Below are 19,500 nucleotides of genomic sequence, written 5' to 3' on the forward strand. Positions count from 1 at the left end.
ATTGGGACAATTTGTTTTATGGGAAGAATGTAATAGAGAAATGGAGGTCATTTAAAGGTGAAATTTTGAGGGTACAGAATCTTTATGCTCCTGTTAGGTAGAAAGGAAAGGTTAAAAGTTTGAGAGAGCCATGGTTTTCAAGGGATATTGGAAACTTGGTTCGAAAAAAGAGAGATATCTACAATAAATATAGGTAGCATGGCGTAACTGAGGTGCTCGAGGAATATAAAGAATGTAAAAAGAATCTTAAGAAAGAAATTAGAAAAGCTAAAAGAAGATGTGAGGTTGCTTTGGCAAGTAAGGTGAAAATAAATTCCAAGGGTTTCTACAATTATATTAATAGCAAAAGGATAGTGAGGGATAAAATTGGTTCCTTAGAAAATCAGAGTAGACAGCTATGTGTGGAGCCAAAAGAGATGGGAGAGATTCTGAACAATTTCTTTTCTTCAGTATTCATTAAGGAGAAGGATATTAAATTGTGTAAGATAAGGGAAACAGGCAGGGAAGTTATTGAAACTATGATGATTAAAGAAGAGGAAGTACTGACGCTTTTAAGGAATATAAAAGTGGATAAGTCTCCGGGTCCTGACAGGATATTCCCTAGGACCTTGAGGGAAGTTAGTGTGGAAATAGCAGGGGCTCTGACAGAAATATTTCAAATGTCATTAGAAACGGGGATGGTGCCGGAGGATTGGGGTATTGCTCATGTTGTTCCATTGTTTAAAAAGGGTTCTAAGAGTAAACCTAGCAATCATCAGCCTGTGAGTTTGACGTCAATGGTGGGTAAATTGATGGAAAGTATTCTTAGAGATGGTATACATAATTATCTGGATAGACAGGGTCTGATTAGGAACAGTCAACATGGATTTGTGCATGGAAGGTCATGTTTGACAAATCTTATTGAATTTTTTGAAGAGTTCCTAGAAAAGTTGACGAGGGTAAAGCGGTGGATGTTGTCTATATGGACTTCAGTAAGGCCTTTGACAAGGTTCCACACGGAAGGTTAGTTAGGAAGGTTCAATCGTTAGGTATTAATATTGAAGTAGTAAAATGGATTCAGCAGTGGCTGGATGGGACATCCCAGAGAGTAGTGATAGATAACTGTTTGTCAGATTGGAGGCCGGTGACTAGTGGTGTGCCTCAGGGATCTGTACTGGGTCCAATGTTGTTTTTCATATACATTAATGATCTGGATGACAGGGTGGTAAATTGGATTAGTAAGTATGCAGATGATACTAAGATAGGTGGCGTTGTGGATAATGAAGTAGGTTTTCAAAGCTTGCAGAGAGATTTAGGCCAGTTAGAAGAGTGGGCTGAAAGATGGCAGATGGAGTTTAATGCCGATAAATGTGAGGTGCTACATTTTGATAGGACTAATCAAAATAGGATATACATGGTAAATGGTAGGGCATTGAAGAATGCCGTAGAACAGAGGGATCTAGGAATAATGGTGCATAGTTCCCTGAAGGTGGAATCTCATGTGGATAGGGTGGGGAAGAAAGCTTTTGGTATGCTGGCCTTTATAAATCAGAGCATTGAGTATATGAGTTGGGATGTAATGTTAAAATTGTACAAGGCATTGGTGAGGCCAAATTTGGAGTATTCTGTACAGTTTTGGTCACCGATTATAGGAAACATGTCAACAAAGTAGAGAGAGTACAGAGAAGATTTACGAGAATGTTACCTGGATTTCATCACCTAAGTTACAGAGAAAGGCTGAATAAGTTGGGTCTTTATTCTTTGGAACGTAGAAGGTTGAGGGGGGACTTGATAGAGGTATTTAAAATTATGAGGGAGATAGATAGAGTTGACATGGATAGGCTTTTTAAGCTTTTTCCATTGAGAGTGGGGGAGATTCAAACAAGAGGACATGAGTTGAGAGTTAAAGGGCAAGAGTTTAGGGGTAACATGAGGGGGAACTTCTTTACTCAGAGAGTGGTAGCTGCGTGGAACAAGCTTCCAGCAGAAGTGGTTGAGGCAGGTTCAATTTTGTTGTTTAAAGTTAAATTGGACAGCTATATGGAAAGGAATGGAGGGTTATGGGCTGAGTGCAGGTCAGTGGGACTAGGTGAGAGTAAGACTTTGGCACGGACTAGAAGGGCCGAGATGGCCTGGATCCGTGCTGTAACTTGTTATATGGTTATAAGTCCAAATAAGGTCACTATTTCACATAGGTGGCCTTCTAACTCTCGTACCTGCTCTGGATTTAGTCTGATTGTTGTTTACTTCAGAGCTATTTACCCTGTCCTACCACCATGCTGCTTCTCTGTTCCTTTAATGCCTTGTATACAGTACTGTGCAAAAGTCTTAAGCACTCTAGATTTCTTACATAAATTTTGCTTCAGATTTATTTATTAGACTTTAGCATTGGTCTGTCAGCAGAAAAGGGCAAATTTTTAATTTCCAAAAATTTATTTTCCAAAGGAATAAATGCTACAGAGAATTTTTTGTATTTTGTTAAAGAAAGTAACATATTACGTAAAGACCACTTTTCAAATGAAAAGTTGATACTTTGTAGGTATACAGCCCAGTGAATGATTAAACAAGCAGGATGCTCATAATCCTGACGTAATGTTCAATGAACTAAACTTATTAACTGAAACAAAAATAGATGTAGAGGGAATCAAACAGGGCAAAGGGTAACCAAACTAAAAGGTGAGGGTATGACAGCTTAACCTTTGAATCATCAATTCTTACACTATGACAAGTCTGAGCATAGCAACAAGATGCAAGGTGGTAATCCTGTATCAGCAAGGTCTCTCCCAAGCAGAAATTTTTACAGCAGACAAGAGGTTCAAGATGTGTTATCCAAGCTCTTCAAATGCAGCACAAAGGAACAGGCGAGGTTGAGGACCAGAAACACAGTAGTCAATCACAGAAACTGAGTGCAGAAGACGAGCGATACATCAAACTAATGTCCCTTCCAAATCAGAAGAGATATAGCACTGCTATCAGCTCTGTACTCACAGAAACCACCGGAACCCAAGTACACCCCTCTACAGAAGTGTTGCCAGAAGTGGTCTTCATAGAAGAGTTGCTGCCAAAAATCTAGTCCTTTGAAGTGGAAGCAAAGCCAAGAAACTGACTATACATAAAAACATTAAGGACAGGGGTGCTGAACAATGGCAGCAAAAGCTTGGGACTGACAAGTCAAAATTTGAAATTTTTGGCTCAAACAGTAGGCAGCTCCTCTGTAGTAGAGCTGGAGAGTGCTACATTGATGAGTGTGTGCAGCCAATAGTGAAGCACAGCAGAGGTTTGGGGTTTCATTTCTGCAAAAGGAGTTGATCTGGTCAGAATTAATGAAATCCTCATTGCTCAGAAGTACAAGCAGATTCTCATCCATCATGGAATACCATTAGGAAGGCATCTGATCGGTCCCAACTTCATTCTGCAGCACAACAATGACCCGAAACGCATGGCAAAGATCATAAAGAACTATCTTCAGCAAGAAGAAAATTAGGAGCTCTGCAAAAGATGGTATGGCCTCCACAGAACCCTGATCTCAACATCACTGACGCTTTCTGGAATTACCTGGAGAGATAGAGCAAACAAGAGAGCCAGAGTCTGCAGAAGAACTATGACAAGTTCTCCAAGATGCTAAGAGAACAATGTACCTAAGAGAACTGATGCAGTTTTAAAGGGAAAAGGGTAGTCACACCAAATATTAATTTGATCCAGGTTTTTTTTTACTGATTATTGCTCTTTATCATAAATTGTTTGATACTTAGAAACTTTTCATTATTTTTCAAACCACCTTCATTTTACAATTTTTTTTTACATGTGCCTAAGACTTTGGCACAGTACTGTGTGATACAACCATTTTATTTCCAAGCCGACTCCAAATTCTAGAAGTTTACTAACTTACTCTAGGCTTTTTACTCTAAACATTTCTACTCATCTCCATAAATTAGACAGCGAACATGACACTTCACTAAATGCAGAAGAGCTGCAAGTCCTATAAAAAGCCATCAGACACCTATTCTCCATTCTGTCTCCTTCTCTTCTGGTCTTGATGAAGGATCTTGGCTTGAAACATCAACAGTTTATTCCCTTCCAGAAATTGCTACCTGAATTGCTGAGCTCCTCCAGAATTTTTTGTGTGTTGCTCTATTATTTCCAGCATCTATAGAATCCCTTGTGTTTATTATGTGGACTAATCTGTTACTGTGAGACTCCTACTGGACAGGTTGAGAATTAATGATTTATAAGCAGTCTAAGATCCTAATATTTACTGTCTTGTCCATCTTTTGCCACCCACCCACCAGAATCAAAATCAGCTTTCTTATATCAGCATGTGACATGAAATATGTTAACTTATCAGCAGCAATGCAATACATGATAACACTGAGATTTTTAAAAAGTATATCAATTACATATATATCTTAGATTAAAAATAGTGCAAAAATATAAGTAATAAATATTTTTAAAAAGTGAGGTAGTGTCCATGGGCCCTGTATCAACTTAGGAATCGTACAGCAGAGGGGAAGAAGGTGTTCCTGGATCTCTGAATGTGTGCCTTCAGGCTTCTGTACCTCCTTCCTGATGGTATCAATGAGAAGACAGTATGCCCTGGGTGATGAGGGTCCTTAATAATGGATGCTGCCCTTCTGAGGCGCCGCTCCTTGAAGATGTCTTGGATACTATGGAGGCTAGTACCCAAGATGGAGCAGACTAATTTTACAACTTTGTATGTTTTGATCCTGTGCAGTAGCAACCCCCACCACCACCTCCACCGTACCAGACAGTGATGCAGCCTTTTAGAATGCTCTCCACAGTACATTTATAGAAGCTTGAGTGTTTTAGGTGACAAACCAAATCTCTTCAAACTCCTGATGAAATATAGCCACTGTCTTGCCTTTTTTATAGCTGTATCAATATGTTGGGACTAGGTTAGATCCTCAGAGATCTTGACACCCAGGAACTTGAAATTGCTCAGTCTCTCCATTTCTGACCCCTCTATGAAGATTGGTTTTTGTTCCTTCTTCTTACCCTTCCTGAAGTCCACAATCAGCTCTTTCATCTTACTGACGTTGAGTGCAAGATTGCTGCCGCAACACCACTCATATAGCTGGGATATCTCACTCCTCTACACCCTCTCATCTCCGTCTGAGATTCTACCAACAACGGTTGCATTTATCAGCAAATTTAGAGATGGCTTTTGAGTTACACCTATCCGCACAGTAACCATTCCTACTCACCAGTATAATATTTAAAACTTAGACCAACAAAGCACCCATTCTGTGTGTGGAAATTAGGAAACTATACACATCCAAGCAAAATGAAAAATTGTAGTTTCACTGGCAGGTGAAAGGCATTAAGTCTTGCAAACTAAAGCATGGTTGGGCACTGTAGCAGCTTAGTGGTTAGAATGACGTTATTACAGCTCGGGGCATTGGAGTCAGAGTTTAATTCTGGCGTTGTCTGTGAGGAGTAAATATGTTTTCCCTGTGACTGCAGGAGTTTCCCCCAAAAATGTACTGGTTAGTAGATTAAATTGTTCATTGTAAGGTGCCTAGTGACGAGGATAGTATTAAATAGGTGAGTTGCTGGGCCGGAAGCGACAATTCATCACTGTATCTCTAAATAGTATATATTTACCTGATTTTAATAGTGCATCTTTCTTCAGTGAAGAGTGCTTTGAGCGAATACTCAACGATTCTGTTAAGCTTTCATCAACTGGCAACACAGTCTGTAATGTTATATATATGGGAAAAAGTTGTTAAACAGTGTTTTTCACAGTTAAAACTTTCTCCCCATTATCATCTACCAACTAGTACTTCCAATGGAGAATTACAATGCCATTAACAAGACTTCACCACTCTTCCTCAACTGAAATCAATCTAGGTCATTTATTTTCTCTTGATCCTCATCCTACCAGAGATGTTCTTTTTGTTTTGCCCACTGCTTCCCATTCTCTTCAACTTAAAACAATTTTCTAAATTTCTCAGTTCTGACAGAAGTCAGCAATTCCTCTCGCCATAGATGCTGCCTGGCTTGCATTGTATTTCTAACATTTTCTGGTTTTATTTCTGCGACATTAAATCCAATACTCAAAACTATTTACTTGCCATTGAAACCCAAAGATGGACATAAACATTTTGTATGCATTTTTCTTCAGTCATTCTTAAAGTAGACATAATGCGAATGGACATGAGTTGCTTGGGAGTTTTAATATATTAAAATAGTTAGTTAGCTTCACTTCTTTAATATCAATGCTTATAATTAGTAAACACAAAATACTCTGCAGATGCTGGGGTCAAAGCAACACGTACAACATGCTGGAGGAACTCAGCAGGTCGAGCAGCATCCATGGAAACAATCAGTCAAAGTTTTGGGCCGAGACCTTTCGTCAGGACTGAAGAGGGAAGGGGCAGAGGCCCTATAAAGAAGGTGGCGGGGAGGGTGGGAAGGAGAAGCTGGTAGGTTCCAGGTAAAAAACCGGTACAGGGAAAGATAAAGGGGTGGGGGAGGGGAAGCAGGGAGGGGATAGGCAGGAAAGATGAAGGAATAGCAGAAAGCACAATGGGTAGTAGAAGGAGGCGAAACCATTAGGGAGGTGATAGGCAGCTGGAGGAGGGGGCAGAGTGAATCTGGAATGGGGGGGGGGGGGGGAGGGAATTACCAGAAGTTGGAGAATTCAATGTTCATGCCAAGGGGCTGGAGACTACCCAGACGGTATATGAAGTGTTGCTCCTCCAACCTGAGTTTGGCCTCATCATGGCAGTAGAGGAGGCCATGTACGGATATATCTGAATGGGAATGTGAAGCAGAGTTGAAATGGGTGACAACTGGGAGATCCTGTCTGTTGTGTCTTCACCATCCCCTCTGACCTTCCCCTCTCTGAGGCAGAACGTTCTGTCCTTAGCAAGGGCCTCACTTTCATCCCCGTCTGTCCACACCTCAGTGAGTTCCGTGCCCACTGTGACGCTGAACTCTCCTTCCGTCGCCTATGTCTCTGAGTCGACTTCTTTGGCAAGGATTCCCCTCCCCCTCCTGATGACCCCTTCTCCCGTCTTCAACCCTCCTCCTCCTCCTCCTCATAGACACCCTGCCCGGGCCTTCTAACTGCACTTGATCTTTTCATCTCCAACTGTCACCGAGACATAACCGTCTCAACTTCACCACTCCTCTCTCCTGTTCCAACCTCACTCCCTCTGAATGCACTGCCCTTCACTCTCTCTGCACTAATCCCAACCTCACCATCAAACCCGCTGACAAAGGTGGTGCTGTAGTAGTCTGATGGACGGACCGCTACCTCACTGAGGCCAAACGGCAGCTTTCTGACACCTCCGCTTACTTATCCCTGGAACAGGACCCCACCAAGAAACATCAAACCATTGTCTCCCGCACCATCACTGCCCTTATCAACTCTGGAGACCTTCCATCCTCAGCCATAAAACTCATAATTCCCACACCCGACACTGCTCGGTTTTACCTCCTGCCCAAGATACACAAGCCTGACTGTGCCGGTAGACCCATAGTTACTGCCTGCTCCTGCCCCACCGAACTTGTTTCTGCCTACCTGGACTCCACTTTGTCACCCTTAGTTCAGTCCCTCCCCACGTACATCCCGGATACATCCCATGCCCTCCACCTCTTCAATAACTTCCAGATCCCTGGTCCCGACACCTTCATTTTCACTATGGATGTCCAATGCTTATACACTTCTATTCCCCATCAAAACGGCCTCAAAGCCCTCCACTACTTTCTGGACAATAGACCTCACCAGTTCCCCACCGCCACTACCCTCCTCTGGTTGGCGGAACTGGTACTCACACTTAATAACTTCCTTTTTGACTCTTTCCACTTTCTTCAGACCAACGGTTAGCTATGAAATTCGCATGGGCCCCAGCTATGCCTGCCTCTTCGTTGGTTATATGGAACAGTCTATGCTCCAAACCTATACTGGTACTGCTCCCCAACTTTTCCTTCGCTACACTGATGACTACATTGGTGCTGTTTCCTGCATCCATGCTGAACTCGTCAAATTCATTGACTTTGCTTCAAACTTCCACCCAGCCCTCAAATTCACTTGGTCCATCTCAGACACTTCTCTCCCCTTTCTCTATCTCTCGGTCTCCATCTCTGGAGACAGACTGCCCACTGACACCTTCTATAAGCCAACTGACTCTCATAACTACCTCGACTATATCTCTTCCCACCCTGCCACATGCAAAAATGCTATTCCCTATTCCCAGATCCTCCGTCTCCACCACATCTGCTCCCAGGATGAGGCTTTCCGTTCCAGGACATCTCAAATGTCCTCTTTCTTTAAGGATCATGGTTTCCCTTCTGCCATCATCAATGATGCCCTCACCCGCATCTCCTCCACTTCCTGCACTTCGGCCCTCATCCCATTCTCCCGCCACCACAACAGGGACAGAGTTCCCCTTGTCCTCACCCACCACCCCACCAGCCTCCGGATCCAGTACATTATCCTCCGCAACTTCCGCCACCTTCAACAGGACCCCACCACTAAGCACATCTTTCCCTCTCTACCCCTCTCCGCTTTCCGCAGGGATCGTTCCTTCCGCTACTCCCTGGTCCACACGTCCCTCCCCATGTATCTCCCATCCGGTACTTATCCCTGCAAGCGTAAGTGCTACACCTCCTCTCTCACTACCATTCAGGGCCCCAAACAGTCCTTCCAGGTGAGGCAACACTTCACTTGAGAATCTGTTGGGGTCATCTACTGCATCTGGTGGTCCCGGTGCGGCCTCCTCTACATCGGTGAAACCCGACGCAGATTGGAGGACCGCTTCGTCGAGCACCTCCGCTCCATCCGCCACAACAGACAGGATCTCCCGGTTGCCACCCACTTCAACTCCTTCACATTCCCATTCGGATATGTCCATACATGGCCTCCTCTATTGGTATGATGAGGCCAAACTCAGGTTGGAGGAGCAACACCTCATATACCGTCTGGGTAGTCTCCAGCCCCTTAACATGAACACTGAATTCTCCAACTTCCAGTAATTCGCTCCCCCTCCCTTCCCCTATCCCAGTTTCACTCTGCCCCCTCCTCCAGCTGCCTATCGCCTCCCTCATGGTTCCACCTCCTTCTACTATCCATTGTGCTTTCCCCTATTCCTTCTTCACCTTTCCTGCCTATCACCTCCCTGCTTCCCCTCCCCCACCCCTTGATCTTTCCCCTTACTGGTTTTTCACCTGGCACCTACCAGCCTTCTCTTTCCCACCCTCCCCCCACCTTCTTTATAGGGCCCCTGCCCCCTCCCTCTTCAGTCCTGACGAAGGGTCTCGGCCCAAAACATTAACTGCTCGTTTCCACAGATGCTGCCTGACCTGCTGAGTTCCTCCAGCGTGTTGTGTGTGTTGCTTATAATTAGTAAGGAATTTAAAATTAGTAAGGGATTAAAGTGCATACTAGCCACAGAATGCAATGAAGCCTTCTTGAACAGCATTGTTCAAACCTACAGAATTTGGTATCTTGAAGGAAGGGACTAGGCTACATTTATTTTAAAAATGTTCCAAAACTCCCCTCCTAACAGATTAAGTACAGATATGCGTCGCCTAACGTCCACGATACTGTCTGTGAAATCGGATGTTATGTGATTTGGACATTGTCTGAACACCAATTATATCCTTAGCAAACCTATATGGAGTACTGTATGTACCTGTATTGTCTAAATAGCCAAGAACTTACACTAAAACTGTATACCGTACACTATAACTTTTTATTTCATTTTAACCTATTTAATTTTCTTCACTTTTTCAACTTTTATGTAAACACTTTCTTAGCCTATATCACACACAATTTATCAAAGATGATCAGGACCATCCACCTCACTGTTCTCAACTTCCTCAGTGTCCTACTGGAAGAGCTTCAGGTCGAATAACCTGCGTTTGGAAGCCATGATGCACTTTAATGTTACTACACTCAAGAGACGCGCGATACATGAGATTGGTTACGTCTGCTACGTCACGTTCTCCAATCGGGACTACGGACGTATATGCGATCGGACGTTAAGCGGCGCACACCTGTACCTTCAACACGTAGGCTGCAGCAGGTCAAGTCAGTGGCTCACTACCACTTTCTCAAGGCAATGAGGGATAATCAATAAACACCCATCTTGTGTATAAATTACTATTTTTTAAAATCTGCCTGTCTTCAGGGACGGGAAAGCCACTATTAAAGATGTACACAGCTAAATGGAACAAAGGTCTTAGAGTTCAGATTTGTTTTCTTAATGACTATCTCATCATACTTAGCAAATAAACTAATTCGAAAAACGAAAATTAGTTGCATCATTTTTTTTACATTGTCATGCTATTATCAGGAATACTTACCCTTCCATTAATGGTATCAGGTGATCTGCTCACAGGAATCTTGTCTCCAACTTTGTCCTCCATCTGCCATGCTATTACAGTAATGTTACCCACACGTTCATTTTCAGCAGACCTATATGGATCAAATATATTTGGCATTGAAACACAGTTACGTGGTGGAGAAAGGAAGGAGAGAAACAGAAAGCCAAACGAGATTAATTTTTAACTTGTTTAAAAGCTCATTAAGACTGGTCACACCTATTTATTTTTCACTGTTATGCTGGATATATTCTGAAGATATGAATTTGATGCAGCAGTTGGCGGCCACCCTCGAACTTACTCCACTATTTAATACCATACCTGATCTCATCATAACCTCAATTCTGCTTGAACTTCTGTCACCTTTCACCCTGCCGCCTTAAGAACCTATCTGTCTCTGTATCTGATTCCGTCATCCTTTGAGGAATTGAGCTTATAAAGAAAAAAAAATCCTCATCTGACTTAAATGGACAACCTCCTGATTTTAAGCAGTGACCCCAAGTTCTAGATTCATCCACAAGAAACATCTTTTCCAGAGCACTCAGTCAAGACCCCACTCGTACCTCTAATCTGCAGCAAATACAAGCTGACTCAACCCAGTAAAACCTTCTGGCTGAAGGCTTGATAACTGGGTGAACCCAGATTTGAGGCAAATAACAAAAAGAGAAAAAATCCAAACTGGACATGGAATATAAACCTTTAGAGACAGTACCTAAAATATAATGGAAGCATGTTTGATAGCAACTTGCAAAAAAGAAACAAGAGAAAATGAAGCTCAAAGAGTTGCAGGCCCTGGGGATAGCATAGGAGAGAGGGAAAAATTGGGTGTTTGATTAAACTGATACGTATAAGGAGCATGAGTCGCTTTCTCTTCTATGGAGTCCTATAAATCGCACAGCTATTTAACTAAGGTCCAATAAGATGCACATTACTGACCTTAGTGTCAGGTGCAATCTGTGATTCTTTTCCTTTAGCAAATCCTTTACGACATATGTTGCAGAACCCAACAGATACATCTAGAAAATAAGATAAATATTAATTAGGCAAGTAGTACAAGCTCTTGGCTTGGAATAAATTTAAATATTTCAGTTCAAACTAACGAGAAAAATGACCATTAAAATATTGCTGCTGAGTCGAGCCACATTTTAATGATTGGTCTAAAAAAAAATGCCAGAGGGAATGGGAGATGTGTGTAGGTGAGAATGCAAGTGGGGTTGAGTAGAATCACATGGTTTGGGTGGGATGGAGGAACAGGGCACAAGACAAAAAGTGCACTTAAGCACCTAAGGTCAGGACTGAACTTAGATTTTTGGAGCTCTTAGCCAGCAATGCTACACCCACACATGACTGGAGGAACTCAGCATATTCTGTCTCAGTAGCCTCCACCATGATAACATGAATATCAATTTCTCTCCCTTCCCTCCTTATCTCTTTTACCATTCCCCATTCCCGTTACCCTCTCAACCCTTCTCTTCTCCTCACCTACCCACCACCTCAATCTGGATCTCCTCTGCCTTTCGTTTTCTCCTTCTTCAGCCCTTTACCTCTTCTGCCTATCACCTTTCAGCTTCTTACTTCATCAACCTATCTCCACCCACTTTACCATTCACGTGGATTCACCTGTAACCCGCCAGCTTGTCCTCATTCCTCTGCCCCCCACCTTCTTATTCTGATTTCTGTCTCTTTCCTTTCTAGTCAGTTGAAGCATCTCAGCCCGAAATGTCAGCTGTTGATTCACCTCCATTGATATTACCTGACTTGCTGAGTTCCACCAGCATTTTTAGTGATTTGCTCAAGATACAACTATTGTCGTCAGAACTTCAGATAGTGATGAGGAGGCGTACAGAAGTGGGATAGATCAGCTGGTTGAGTGGTGTCCCGGCAAGAACATTGTACTCAACTTCAGTAAGACCAATGATTATGGACTTCAGAAAGGGAAAGTTGAGGGAACACACATCAGTCCTCATCGAGGTATCAGAAGTGGAAAGGGTGATCAAGTCCCTGGGTGTTAACATCTCTGAGGAATCCTGGGCCCAACATGTTGATGCAATTACAAAGAAGGCACAACAGTGGCTAAATTTCATTATGAACTTAAGGAAAACTGGCATGTCACCAAAGGCACTCACAGATTTCTACAGATGTATGATGGAGAGAATTCTAACTGGTTACATCACCGTCTGGTACGGAAGGGCCATTGCAAAGGATCAAAAAAAGCTGCAAAGTTGTTAACTCAGCCAGCTCCATCATGGGCACTAGCCTCCCCAGCATCCAGGACACCTTCAAAAGGTGATGCCTCAAAAGGCAGCTTCCATCATCCATCACCCAGGACATGCTCTCTTCTCATTGCTACCACCAAATAGGTAGTACAGGAGCCTGAAGACATACACTCAAAAATCTCAGGAACAGTTTCTTCCCATCCGCCATCAGAATTCTGAATGGACGTTGAACCCAAGAACGCGACCTCAGTACTTTTTCTAAATGAATAGATAATGAGCCAAACTGTGCTGGTAGCTATGCTGAATGGTTTCCAAACTGAAATCCCATAATGAGAGTCTGGCACCTAATACCATATTTAGTTTTGTAGGGGAGGCAATTTATCAGTGTGCCCGAAAAAAAATGCAACATAGTATTGTTGGGATTCAGGGCCAATTTCCATTCATATACAATATTGCTTCAGTATTTGTTAGGTTGGACTTTGGTAATTTTGAACATAATTGTGCAAGAAACAGCATATCTTAACCAGGGCCTGGGTGTGTTACTGGCTTACTCCTGGATTACAGACACAGGGCTATAAAAGCTTATAAAAATTACTAACAATGCAGAGGGCATCATGGAAATAGCATGTATAGGAGGTTGATAAGTGACTAAGACAATAAAATGGCTCTGGATAAAAGGGAGCTTGAGAAAGTTTTGAGTAAAGGTTGCTCTGGAGGATATTCCAGAAAGCAAAGGTAAACATCCATGGGGTTAGTTTACTGGAAACAAATGCCTACAAAGAAATTGAATAACTTTTTAAAATATTGCCACAGAAAATGTCAAAGTTAAAATCAATCATCATGTCACACACAAAAAAAACAGCCCTTCAACTCACCAAGTCAATACCTACCATTAACCACAAGGAGAATATGCAAACCATATTGTGCAACACTCAAGTTCAAGAGTGAATCCAGCTCTCCAGCATAGTAAGGCAGCAGCTCTAATGCTGGCCACAGTGCCACTCTCTTATACATAAAATATTCAATTCCCAGAGCCACCTCACAACTCTCAGCCACCCCTTCCCAACAGCTACCACTGTGTACCTTCACATCTGCCTGATAGCCTGAACCTTCATAAGGATTTCATTTTTTTTGCTTTAATAAGTAGTTTGAAGCCCCAAAAGTTTTTTTTATTAATTAACACTCTTCTTGCTGCTACATGAGGAAGGAGGTACAGAAGCCTCAGGACCCATGTCACCAGATTCAGGAATAATTATTACCCCTCAACCATCAGATTCTTGAATCAGAGGGGATAACTTCACTCATCCCAAACACTGAACCCTTCCCACAACCAATGGACTCACTTTCAAGGATTCTGAATCTCATGTTCTCAATGTTTATTGTTTATTTATTTATTAGTAGTATTTTTTGGGTTTTTTTCCTTTTTGTATTTGTACAGTTTGTTGTCTTTTGCATATTGGTTGTTTATCCGTCTTGTGTGCAGTGTTTCATTGATTCCATTGTGTTTCTTTGTATTTACTGTGAATGCCTGCAAGTAAATGAATCTCAAGGTAGTATATGGTGACATTTATGTACTTTGATAATAAATCTACTTTGAACACTATATACTAAACTGACATTACAAGTTAATCTCAAGTGTACAGCAAATAATTACAGTCAAGCTAGTAATTAAGAGCATAATCATTGCCTGATTTTGCCTCTCCTGAATTCAGTGCACTGAGCCCAATTGCACTGCTGCAACTTGCAAATACATTGAGAGCAAATAAGGAAATGAACTTCTGGCAGCCCTGGCCTGCCAGCTCCATTCTTTATCAGCTCACTAATCACTGAGCCACAAAGGGAGTCATCAATGCTTGGTTAACATTGAAAATCGTTTTTTCACAATGTTTAATCACTGTTGCATAAATGTTTCCAAAGAAAATTTCCTACTTTACCCCATTTGATTCAACAGAAAATACAAGATCATAATGTACAAGGTGCACGGTCATGTTCAAAGTTAAAAGCAAATTTATTATCAAAGTATATATATGTCACCATATATAACGCTAGATTCATTTCCTTGTGGGCATGCTCAGTAAATCCAATAACTATAATCAGACATCCCACCTCTCCTGGAAGTTCTGGGAGTCTCCCACATATTAATAGTGGCTTCCTGATGCCCTCAAATTATATACAATATCCTGGAAATTAATTTTTTTGAGAGCGAGCGAGTGAGAGAGAGCAAGAGAGAGCGTGAGAGAGAGAGCATGAAAGAGAGCAAGACAGCGCGCACGAAAGAGAGCGAGAGTGAGCGTGCACGCCATGGGAGAGTGTTCCAAAAAAAGAAAATATAAAACCTACGTCACCCCAGACTACCCTAAAGTGTATCCCTGCCTAATAGGGGTCAAAAATAATGACAGTGTTGCTCACTGCACTGTTTGCAACGGTGACTTTTCTATTGCCCATGGTGGGTTAAGACTGTAAAAGACAAGTTGAGGTGAGTTTAACAGGTGTCATTCGTTCATTAGCATTGCTAATGTTACTTAAACTACCTGGACATCCCACCTCTCCTGGAAGTTCCCGGAGTCTCCCGCAAATTGATGGTGCTACCTCCCTGAAATGAGTTTTTGCAGGGTGGGATGTCTGCATAATAGAATCAATGAAAGACTGCACCAACCAGTGTGCAAAAGACAACAAACTGTACAAATAGAAAAGGAAAGAAAGAAAAAGAATCCCATGATCACACGCTGGAAAGTCTGGTCACTTGGCTGGACTTCTACTCCCTGAGTATAGGCAGAGACTATTTGCATCACTAGTAGTGAGGGCCAAGAAGGCACATACAAGGGAAGCACAGGAGTACTCACAAGGCTACTTTGAATCGGTGCACTGGACTGTATTCAGCGATTCATCTTTGAGTCTGAATGATTACACCACAGTTGTCACTGACTTCATTAAAACCTGTGCGGATGTGTGTGTGCCTACAAGAACATGCCCAAATCAAAAGCTGTGGATGAACCAAGTGGTTCATTGTCTGCTGAGAACAAGATCTGTTGCATTCAAGTCTGGTCTGATCCAGGACTATACAAGACCAGTATGACTTATGGAGCAATTCTGAACAAGGTGGAGGCAGAATTGGATGCACAACAATTCCCACGTGGTTTGCAGGCCCTTACTTCCTACAAAGCGAAACCTGACACCATGAATGAGCTCAACACCTCTTATGCTTACTTTGAAAAGGAGAATAAAACTACAGCTATGAGGATCCCTGCAGTATCCAGTGATTCTGTGTCTCAAAGGCCGATGTCAGATTGCCTTTCAAGGGAATGAACCTCAGACTGGATTACCTTGCTCGGAAAACCTGTGCCAACCAACTGGTGGGTGTATTCGAAGATATTTTCAGTATCTCATTGCTACAGTTGGAATTTCCCACCCGCTTCAAAAGGGTAACAGATATACCAGTGCCCAAAAGAACAGGGCGAGCTGCCTTAGCATCTATTGCTGAGTAGCACTCACATTTACAGTGATGAAGTGCTTTGAGAGGTTAGTTATGGCTAGTATTAACTCCTGTCTCAGCAAGGACCTGGATCCACTGCAACTTTCCTATCACCACGATAGATCTACAGTAGATGTGATCTCATTGGCTCTTCATGCGGCCTTGTATCACTTGGACAATACTAATACTTATGTCAAGGTGCTCCTTATTGACTACAGCTTAGTATCTTCTCGGAAGTCTGTCGGGAACAACGACGACCTCAGTTATGCCTCTGATGAGAGAGAAGCCTGAACTGGGAAGTGCAGATTTTACAACCAATGAAAGGTTGGGTTGCCTCTCCTTGCAGTCCTGGCACTTTTGATTGAGGTCCTTCAGCTGCTGCTCTTCAAATGTACTGGTGACTTTATAGACTGCCAGGTGTTGTAGTCTTTGGCCAAGGCCTCCCAACCAGTCACAGCGATGTTGCATGCCTTCATGGACACTTTCATGCAGTCTTTATAGCGCCTGTGGGGCCTCCCTGCTTTCTGGTGCCATGTGCCAGCTTGGAAAAGAATATGATTTTTGGAAGGCGATTGTCTTCCATCCAGACATGTCCAAGCCATCAAAGTTGGTTCAAAAAGCTCCAAAACCTGGACCTTTGTACCTCCTCCTGCAACTGGATCCCTGATTTCCTCCTGGAAGACCACAGTTTGTACGGATTGGAAATAACATCTCTACTTTGCTGACAATCAACACTGGCACACCTCAAGGATGTGTGCTTGGCCCACTCCTCTACTCTCTCTACACTGATGACTGTGTGGCAAGGCATAGTTAAAATGCCATCTATAAATTTGCTAGTAACACTACTATTGTTGGCAGAATTTCAGATGGCGATGAGAAGGCATTCAGGAGCGAGATATATCAGCTAGTTGATAGGTGTCGCAGCAACAGGCTTATCTTCAACATCAGGAACACCAAAGAAATGCTTGTGGATTTCAGAAAGGGTAGGACGAGGGAACACACACTAGTGTTTATTGAGGAATCAGAAGTGGAAAGGGTGACCTGGTTCCTGGCTGTCAACATCTCTGAGGAAATATCCTGGGGCCAGTATATTTATGTAGTTACAGAGAACACACAATAGTGGCTAAATTTCATTAGTAGTTTGAGGAGATTTGCAATGTCAGCAAAGTGACTTGCAAATTTCTACAGTTGTATCCTGGACAGCATTCTAACTTGCTGCAGCACTGCCTCGTATGCGGGGGGGGGGGCGGGGGGAGGCAGTTCTGCACTGGATTAAAAGAAGCAGAAGAAAGTTAGTCAGCTCCATCATGGGCATTAGCCTCCATAGAATCCAGGACATCTTCAAAGAGAGATGCCTCAACAAGGCAGCAAACACATTAAGGATCCCCATAGCCTCGGATGTGTCCTCTTCTCATTGCTACCGTCAGGAAGGAGGTACAGGAGCCTGAAGACACACACTCAATGATTCAGGAGCAGCTTCTTCCCCTCTGCCATCCGATTTCTGAATGGACATCCAATTCATGAACACTACCTCACTACTTACAGTGGCATGCAAAGGTTTGGGCACCCCTGGTCAAAATTTCTGTTACTGTGAATAGCTAAACAAGTAAAAGATGACCTGATTTCCAAAAGGCATAAAGTTAAAGATGACACATTTCTTTAATAGTTTAAGCAAGATTACTTTTTTATTTCTATCTTTTACAGTTTCAAAATAACTAAAAAGGAAAAGGGCACAAAACAAAAGTTTGGGCACCCCGCATGATCAGTACTTAGTAACACCCCCTTTGGCAAGTATCACAGCTTGTAAATGCTTTCTTTAGCCAGCTAAGAGTCTTTCAATTCTTGTTTGGGGGATTTTCACCCATTCTTCCTTGAAAAAGGCTTCTAATTCTGTGAGATTCTTGGGTCATCTTGCATGCACTGCCCTTTTGAGGTCTATCCACAGATTTTCAATGATGTGTAGTTCAGGGGACTGTGAGGGCCATGAAAAAACCTTCAGCTTGCGCCTCTTGAGGTAATCCATTGTGGATTTTGAGGTGTGTTTGGGATCATTATCCTGTTGGAGAGCCCATCTTCTTTTCATCTTCAGCTTTTTTTTTTCACAGACAGTGTGATGTTTGCTTCCAGAATTTGCTGGTATTTAATTAAATTCATTCTTCCCTCTACCAGTGAAATGTTCCCCGTGCCACTGGCTGCAACACAAGCCCAAAGCATGATCGATTCACCCCCGTGCTTAACAGTTGGAGAGGTGTTCTTTTCATGAAATTCTGTACCCTTTTTTCTCCAAACATACCTTTGCTCATAGCAGCCAAAAAGTTCTAATTTAACTTCATCAGTCCACAGGACTTGTTTCCAAAATGCATCAGGCTTGTTTAGATGTTCCTTTGCAAACTTCTGATGCTGAATTTTGTAGTGAGGACGCAGGAAAGATTTTCTTCTGATGACTTTTCCATGAAGGTCATATTTGTGCAGGTGTCGCTGCACAGTAGAACAGAGCACCACCACTCCAGAGTTTGCTAAATCTTCCTGAAGGTCTTTTGCAGTTAAACGGGGGATTTGATTTGCCTTTCTAGCAATCCTACCAGTAGTTCTCTTGGAAAGTTTTCTTGGTCTTCCCGACCAGAACCTGACCTCCACCGTTCCTGTTAACTGCCATTTCTTAATTACATTACAAACTGAGGAAACGGCTACCTGAAAATGCTTTGCTATCTTTTTATAGCCTCCTCCTGCTTTATTGGCATCGTTTATTTTAATTTTCAGAGTACTTGGCAGCTGCTTAGAGGAGCCCATGGCTGCTGATTGTTGGGGCAAGGTTTGAGAAGTCAGGGTATTTATAAAGCTTTGAAATTTGCATCACCTGGCCTTTCCTAATGATGACTGTGAATAACCCATAGCCCTAATAAGCTTATTAAGGTCTGAGACCTTGGTAAAAGTTATCTGAGAGATCAAATCTCTTGGGGTGCTCAAACTTTTGCATGGTGCTCCTTTCCTTTTTTTCCACTCTAAAATTTGTACAAAACAAAAATAATGCACTAATCTTGCTTAAAATATTGAAAAGAATGTTTCATCTTTAACTTTATGACTTTGGGAGATCAGTTCATCTTCTACTCACTTAATTATTCACACATATAATATATTTATTTATTTAAATACAGTGGTATGCAAAAGTTCGGGCACCCTGGTCAAAATTTCCGTTACAAAATTTATGTGTGTGTGTGGATGTGTGACACACATATATACATACATGTACACACATACAATATATATTTACAGTTTTTATTATGCATTGCATTGTACTGCTGCTGCAAAAATAATAAATTTCATGACATATCCTGATGATATTATATGTTCTGATTCAGAGAAATAATAATAATAATAATAACAACAAATAAAGAAACAATAAATACCGAGAACATGAGATGAATGATGAAGGTACTTGAAAGTGAGCCCACAGATTGTGGTGGGGTATGTGAGGGGTTAAGT

The 19,500-nt window shown here is 42.2% G+C and overlaps 1 protein-coding gene across 8 annotated transcripts in view; it reads right to left on the minus strand.

Moving 5' to 3' along the window:
• LOC140200057 (inositol polyphosphate-4-phosphatase type I A) overlaps positions 1-19,500 on the minus strand; it is a 265,040-nt gene that overhangs the window by 78,290 nt on the left and 167,250 nt on the right. For all 8 annotated transcript variants that reach the window (XM_072262755.1, XM_072262759.1, XM_072262753.1 and 5 more), the window contains 3 exons: positions 11,266-11,345; positions 10,312-10,423; positions 5,602-5,692 (listed from right to left, as the gene is read on the minus strand). In XM_072262755.1, coding sequence (XP_072118856.1) covers positions 5,602-5,692; positions 10,312-10,423; positions 11,266-11,345 — 283 coding nt within the window. The remainder of the gene's footprint in view (positions 1-5,601; positions 5,693-10,311; positions 10,424-11,265; positions 11,346-19,500) is intronic.

This window comes from Mobula birostris, chromosome 7 (genome assembly GCF_030028105.1).
Source record: "Mobula birostris isolate sMobBir1 chromosome 7, sMobBir1.hap1, whole genome shotgun sequence".
NCBI classification, from domain to species: Eukaryota; Metazoa; Chordata; class Chondrichthyes; order Myliobatiformes; family Myliobatidae; genus Mobula; species Mobula birostris.